Below are 7535 nucleotides of genomic sequence, written 5' to 3' on the forward strand. Positions count from 1 at the left end.
TGGTTTGTTCGCGTTGTTCAGCGTCGCCAGAAATCGAAACCACGAGGAGCTGCGAAGGTGTTTTCCAGAAGCGCGGCGAGTTCGTGATCGAAAATCGTTGGTAATGGAGGAGTACAAGGTCCATGTCGGTTCTTTATCGTACAACACAGATGAAGATTCTCTCAAAGCCTTCTTCGAAGAAAGAATTCAACTAGAAGTTGTTGACGGTAAGTGGTTTTGCGAGGACAAGCGATGCGAGCACCAGAAATGATCGAACGTTAAACGGACTTGTGCTAGTAAATTACCGTGTGTTTTGGTCGGGTACGGAGGGAAGTGCTAAAATTTGAGCTTACTTCGAGTTTTTTTTCTCCTGAAGAAGTTGTGTCCTTTTGAAAGGGAGAGCTAGTTGAATCGTTAGCTTAAATGTCTTAAATCGTTCGAATGGTGTTTCCAAATAAGAACGGCTAATTCTGCAGCTATGACCATGCCTTGACACTGACATTTTTATCTGAAAGTTTAATACCCTTCATCGAGTATGAAACGCTGTTTCTTTAGTAAGAGTGAGAAGTGTTTCGAGCTTTACTGGTCGAGGCCATGCGGGGTTGTCTTCAATTCGCTTCGGCGTGAACTTCACATGGAATGCACCACTAGGAGGGCCTAACGGGAAAGTATTTGTCCCGCGTTATTAGCAAGGACGAACAACGAATTCTGTTAATTTCAGTTTCATTCTATCCGTTCGCTAGCCTGTATCTGTACACATGTAGCAAGCGTTTCCCCGTACGAACGAAAGTAGTGCCAGCCGCACAAGGAATACGACTTCATGTAAGTTTATTGATTGACATCTTGTCACAGTTTCGAGGAACTTTAGAAATAGCGGTATTGGATCGGTTGTACAGCGACAATACGTCAAGTGCGAAGCAAAAAGAAACGCTTTCTGTCAATAACTGGTCACTTGGCTCGAAGTTATGGCCTCTTCACTACATAGTAAGATCACTCCAAGTCTGTTTGCTCCAACAAAAAGGTTAGATCTCTCCACACGAGCATTCAGTCTTTGAAATGTTAAGTTCGTGCGTTGTGCAAAAAGACAGTCTTTGATTTGAACTCGCAGTCAAAGGTGAAGAAGAAGAAGAAGACCAGGCGTTGATACAGGAAATGGAAGAGTTTAATGTTCGCACTTAAGGTTACTTCCCACCTTCAAGAGTGAAAAAAATCATCTTTTCTTTTATTTGCCTAAATTGAAGTTTATCATTTTATCTAACATTTACAGAAAAAAAAACTTAAAAATCTCAAAAATCGCTAGCGTTATTTAACAAAATTTGTTTTCCAAGAAAAGTTAATAAATAATGGTGTCATAATCTCATAAGTAGGTGACGTCGCAGAGGAAATTTCGCAGGAAGCGGGTTCTTATTTCATGTGATTTGCATATTTTCTTTGTGCATTGTGCGTTCGAGTTTCATGGAGAAATCTAAAACAGATAGAAGTCCTTGGGTAAAATCAATGAAAAAACCAGGGCCAAAGAAGAGAAAAAGGAAAGGTTCTGGGAAAGAAAGGGGAAAAAGCTTCACAGAAAGCAACAAAGGCTCTTGGTTCGGCCAAATGCCTTTGTCGCCTTTGTGCTTTCCTTCGACTTAAAATAATTTATAAATCAGCAAAACACAACCTACCCCAAAGACCTCATTTTGGATATGAGAGCAGCCCGAATGTTCTCGCTCGATTTGATTGATTCTCCTTCGGTTGACACATTTCGTTTCTTGACGCAGGATTTCCCCTTGCCTTTGGCAACTTTACCCATTGCCAGGATTGCTTTTCTTTCGTCTTGCCGGTCAAAAGATCGAAAACGTGACTGTAATGCAACACTTTTCCCGGGAAATTCTAACCCATTGTAGTTGACGCCAGGAGGTCCTGTTACGCCATTGACTTGCAGTTTCAAGAGGCGACATAATCTCCTGGGGCGGCGTGAGTTCTTTACAAACCTTTTTGAGCAAAAATCTTGCGTTTGATTTCTCGTAGAATGTGTCGACTTTGAGCGAATTAATAGGGTATGTAGATTTCACGGATTTTCGTAAAATTTGGCCAAAGCATTCTACGGATAATAACAAACAAAACAGTGTGAGGAAATTATCATATTTGAAATATTTTTTCCTGTGGCGACCATTTACGCAACGCTTCGCGTATATTTTTAGCTTCTTCAACTTTGGACTAGGATATCTTGGCAACCAATCAGAATATCAAAAAAGCCTGACAACGTTTTGTTGATTGATGCCTGTTGAATAAGACTGTGGAGCCATTTTGCTCGTGCCCGCGGCATTCGATACCCGATTAATTCATGAGAACAACTCTCGGTCATTTCACGGTTTACCAGCTGCTGACACTTCCCAAAAGAAAAAGTCACTTAAATTATATTTTTCTCAAAAACTACATTTATTAAGCTTTCTACTGATATATAGTTTGTTTAGAGTTTATTGAAACTGGCGCACGTACGAATTTTTTTCTGAAGGGCACCCGCAAAGGTGGGAAGTAACCTTAATATTGACATAAGTCAAAACTTCTGATCCGCTCTTCTCCTGTTCGCACTGGTTATGCAATTAACAATCTTGCTCACCAAGGGCGTATTTAAATGTTTCTTAATCCACTTGGGATTAATTATTGAATGAATTATTGAATGGGCAAAAGCAGTCTTACCAATTAGCATAAGTTTGCACATTACCAGTACTGTGAGAATGTAAAATATCAGGCCCTGTTAACACAGATGCAGTTTCTCATTTAAAAAGATGCAGTAACTAAACAATCAAGGTGGCTTACTACAGTTTCTTCAGTAGTGTGTGCTATGATTGCCTGCAAGACGTCATTAGTTGCGGGTGCAAAAATGACGCAGGTAACCCCAAGAAGAAACAAACTTGAATTGCATTAAACCACTTTGGTATATGTAGCAGTAGTTTCAAACTAAATTTAAACATGTGTTTAGCCTAGGACTAATGAAATTGACAAAACATGGTAAACAACTGGTAAAAGAGGTCTTGTTTACCCGTACTTTCTCACACACCCTACATGGCATCACATGAGTGCACGCTCAAGTAACAGGCATGCGCAGTTCAACTCCAGTGCAAGGTTGCAAGAGCCAGTCTTGGAGCCATGGCAAAATTTTACATTTTCTTGGCTTGCAAAAAATCTGTCTTGCAGAGTTAAATTTTACTTTGCATGAATGTTTAAACAGAGCCAATTTTTAAGTCCTGAAATTTTGAGGTTGAGTAGTACAGGTAGATTTTGAGAAAAACAGCAATAAACGTATTAGTGCCCAGTCGTTCATTTTGGCTATTTATTGGTGCTCAAATTGTTCAAGTATAACATGGAATGGTGGAAGACTTAAGCAAAAGGTAATTTGAGAAAGCAAAAATGTTTTGGTCCATTTTTCTAAAGGGTTAAAAATTTGACTCTTACTACATCAAAACTGTAGTAAGCCACCTAAACTATGTGCTAACTTCTCTGGCAAGCACACAAAAATAACTGTAGTGCTATCTAGATATAATAGTTTGGCATTTACTCTGAGTTATTATGTGCTTGACAGTTTGATTTTCTCTGAGGTCTTCTGAAATTGATTCTTTTGAATACATGTTCTTGTAGATGAAGAACTTCAGTACTTCAGCTTTCATCAGTTAATTGGCTCTATGTTCCTGCTAACACCTCTTTTTCCCTTCTACAGTCAAAATTATAACAGACCGAGAAAGTGGAAGACCAAGAGGCTTTGGGTTTGTAACTTTGAGGTCTGCAGGTGATGTTGATATCGCACTCGATTACAAGGATGACCTGGTACAGTAATTAGTTGGTTTTTATGATCATTATATTCAATCAAGAAGTAACTGATCATCAGGGCCAGGTTGTCTAAAAGCCGGTTAACGCTAACCCAGAATTAAAAGTTAACTGAACTATTAATTTTTCTTGTCAAAAAATGTTTTTTTTTTTACGCAGGGCTCGCAATTAACAAAATCCTTAGGTAGCCATTTGGTGATGAAGTGGTAAAAACTAGTCGCTAAATGTAAATTTTTAGTCGCAAAATGAAATAGAAGAGACAATATCCATAGACATGCGTGACATACTCAATGCTCAACAGTTTGCAATGCATTATAGGGCGATTTCGAACAGGTGTAACCATTTTGAAGTTTTCAAGAGAGATAGAGTTGTTTACTTTAGTGTGCCTTAGAATAATCAAACATGCCGATCCAGTTGGCAATCAAAGAATCGTGGGTTTGTTTTATTATATCTATATGAATAAATTGTGTCTTTCATCCACAAGTAATGTTCTTTTTCCTTTGAGATTACTGCTAACCCTTTTAATTTGTGTCAGTCAAGGCAAAACCTAGTCGCAAATTTTGACTACTAGCGTTTTTCTAGTTGCAAATAAGTAAAGTTAAGTCCCAAATGGACTATTGTTCACAATGTCAAGCCCTGTTTATCGCTCACGTTTTGTGTAGTTTTAGCTTAGTCAAGCTCAAAACTGAAGGACAAACATAACAAGAAAGCCTCACTGAAAAGTTACAAAACTAAAATCAAAATTCTTGCTGATCCTGGGTTAGCTTAATTGTACTTTGAACAACCTAGCCCAGGGTTTTAACCAGATGGATGTCAAGGTGTCCTGTAGACGGCCACTTCCAAAGAAAGTTGTTTTATAAATTGTTCATTTTAGCAGACCTTAAAGTGCATCTTGATGCCCACTTCTCAAATATTACAGGTTACACTGATTCTCGTTTGTATTTTACTGACTCCATTGACCTTTGTAATAAGCAAAGATGTTACAGTTTGTTGCAAAACAGAAGTGCAATAATATTCTCGATGTTGATTGTAAACATTCTCAGTGAGAACAATCATTTATTTAAGGTTTATGTAATAGAGGCAATGTACATTTTTAGATAACCAAGACAATCGATTGCAGAACATAGCAAGTAAATTGCTACAAATCGTGAATATTCAGCAATCAGTTCACCACAAATCCAAGTCCATTTAAACATTTTAATTGTTTTTAAAGGAATTAGATGGACGGACTGTTGTAATATCAAAAGCTAAAGCTCGAGAAGGTGGCGGTGGAGGTGGCAGACGAGGAGGTTACCGAGGTGGCAGAGGAGGCGGCGGTGGATATGGAGGAGGAGGAAGGTACAGTGGAGGAGGAGGGTATGGTGGAGGAGGAGGCGGATATGGTGGAAGATACGATGGAGGTAAGGCTTTTTAATACGCATTAACTCTTCTGTCATGTGTCATGTTTTGTTTCCACGTTGTCAGCAACAATGTGCACTCCTCAAAAACTGAAGAAACTGACGCAATCCTAAGCAGCCTCGGCCATTTTCGATGTATTGAAATTATTGACATTGCATGCTGAAGCAAAATCTTATTGCTTTACTCTGAGTTGTGTACCTGAAAGTTTGTAAAATTATCTTTAGTAGATTCACAGTGATTTTCTTCATTTCAGCATGCTCCAAATAAAACATAAAAGTCAAACTCATGTGTATAAACATAGACAAAGGTGTGACTGACTAGGGCCCTTAAATTAGAGTTCAATCAAATAGATTTTTCCAGCCAGAAACACTTTCAAAACTTGAGACTGCAAGATAAGTGAACAATGGGTTGAAAGCATGGATTGCTTTGCCATATTGAATGTTTCCCCACCCTGTACACCCTTGCCTTGTATATAGAAGAATTTTGTAGGCCCTGTAGTTGACTAAACCAATTGCCAGACTTAACCTTGTACCTTGGATTCACAGGATCTGGAGGTGGTTATGGTGGTGGTGGTGGTCGTTATGGTGGAGGATCACATGGCGGAGGAGGAGGTTATGGTGGCCAAGGTATGTGTGCAGTTAGTATATCATTTAGTAAGTGTCTGTTTTGTAAAAGAAGAAATGAATTGTTTTTGTGTGATGTCTGTTTTTATGATCCTTAAGTTCTGAATCCTGTCTGCGATATGCTCAGAGTCTAACTGCTCATATATTGTTCAAGTTTTGCAATGTAGTATGGGTATATTTAAACAGTACCCCACTTTTAGGTGCAATAATTTTTTATATTCATAACTTATCTATATTACTAACATTAGAAGTCTTTTGAATATATGTTTGTTTCTAAAAAAAGATCTGCAGTGCATACACTCAGAAAAGCATTTAATTTGGTAGTGTTTGTGGTTACCTTCCCACATGTGCCTAGTGTGGCAGATAAGGTCAAAAAACTTCAAGAACAGCTACCTGGCCTGCTAAGTCAATAGGAAATGTCTGGTGATATGGAAACTTGTATCGACACCTTCCATTAAAAACTTTATGAAATTCTGCATACCTTCTGGCATCATGTGCTTTACATGTACACATTTCGTTGCAAGCACTTTACTTCCCTTTAAAGTGTGCAGAAACCTTCAGTTTTTGATCATGGAAAAATCCTGTGCCACGAACATATTTGTACCCAAGATTTGAAATGATCCCGCCTACTTTGATTTAACCTTCTGCAGTTCTATAGGAAGGGTATAATTCTAATGGAATTTTCCTAACAATTCAATTTGTTCTGTTTGTCCATTCTCACAAAAGGCCGTGACTGGTAATGATCTGTACTGCTCCATGATTCAACTGTGTTCCTGTCAATCTGTTATTCATTGATGAGCTGAGGTGATAGTAGCAAGAGAAATAAAATTCAGTGTGCCGTCCTGAAACTTGATGAACGATAAACCTCAGCTTATGATGTTCGGTGCTCTGAAGTTACCTGTTACGTTGTTCCATGTGCTCTGAAAACCTCAGCTTACGATGTTTGGCTCGCTCAAGTTCCAGTTCACGACCCATGAGTTATGCAGAAAAGTCTCACTATATCGAGTCCAGCAATCATTTTATGTTGATATTGCCTAGAGTGTAGCTCAAAGCATTTAGTTTCAAATGCTCGTTTTTATAATTTATCTGTTCATCAGAGAGTTGTTGGTTTGTTTATTCAGCCCAATATCGGATTACTGTATTGCATTAAAAGAAAACGTTTTGCTGTGTCCGTGCAAGTAATGGAAATCGGTGAATTAAAGCAACAGTGGGTCAGCATACCCTGGATGAGAGATAGGAAATGAGAAACAATCTGATCTCTCAAATTCATAGACTTCCTGTTGCAACTTCAACTTTTAGAGGGTGGTTTGCATTTGACGTCATCAAAACTGTCAACGTGACAAAATTCACAAATGTGAATGTCCATGCAACTTTTCATGATTCCAAAAACCTTTCTGATGAATTAAAAGCATTTTGTGATTTACAGCTTCACAGCTGAGCATTTTTTGATTGAGAAGAATTATACACCAGGAAAGCGTGCTGTGTTTTAAAATCTTTCCAGGGTTCATTTTGCTGTCTTATGGTGTACATGAACAAAGTGTACTTAAAGAAAAAATAATTCCTTGTGGCAAGTGACTCTCTGGCCCCTCTACTTTTTCCAACATTTTTGTTTCGCCTATGCTGCAATCTTAACAACCTTCACTGTTGAAATTTAATAGTGTAGCGAGAAATGTTGATTATGTCTTTGTAAACCACCTGCGGCAGCCTCTTAATTCTTAGTCCCATGGA

General features: G+C 38.4%; 1 protein-coding gene across 1 annotated transcript; it reads left to right on the plus strand.

Moving 5' to 3' along the window:
- Positions 1–6976, plus strand: LOC110069205 (uncharacterized). The gene is made up of 5 exons (XM_020776690.2): positions 1–206; positions 3680–3786; positions 5000–5186; positions 5730–5810; positions 6534–6976. The coding sequence occupies exons 1-5, from the start codon at positions 104–106 to the stop codon at positions 6545–6547; spliced, it is 492 nt and encodes a 163-aa protein (XP_020632349.1). The 5' UTR covers positions 1–103; the 3' UTR covers positions 6548–6976.
- Positions 6977–7535: the final 559 nt, after the last annotated feature.

Source organism: Orbicella faveolata, unplaced genomic scaffold (assembly GCF_042242905.1).
Source record: "Orbicella faveolata isolate gen_17 unplaced genomic scaffold, um_ofav_v1 contig_46, whole genome shotgun sequence".
Classification (NCBI taxonomy): Eukaryota; Metazoa; Cnidaria; class Anthozoa; order Scleractinia; family Merulinidae; genus Orbicella; species Orbicella faveolata.

Bases quoted from the DNA above. Each gene is read 5' to 3' on its own strand.
- LOC110069205 (XM_020776690.2), top strand. From the start codon at position 104: ATGGAGGAGTACAAGGTCCATGTCGGTTCTTTATCGTACAACACAGAT. The intron at 207-3,679 runs GTAAGTGGTTTT...TCCCTTCTACAG, and splicing joins TCAACTAGAAGTTGTTGACG to TCAAAATTATAACAGACCGA. The intron at 3,787-4,999 runs GTACAGTAATTA...TTGTTTTTAAAG, and splicing joins TCGATTACAAGGATGACCTG to GAATTAGATGGACGGACTGT.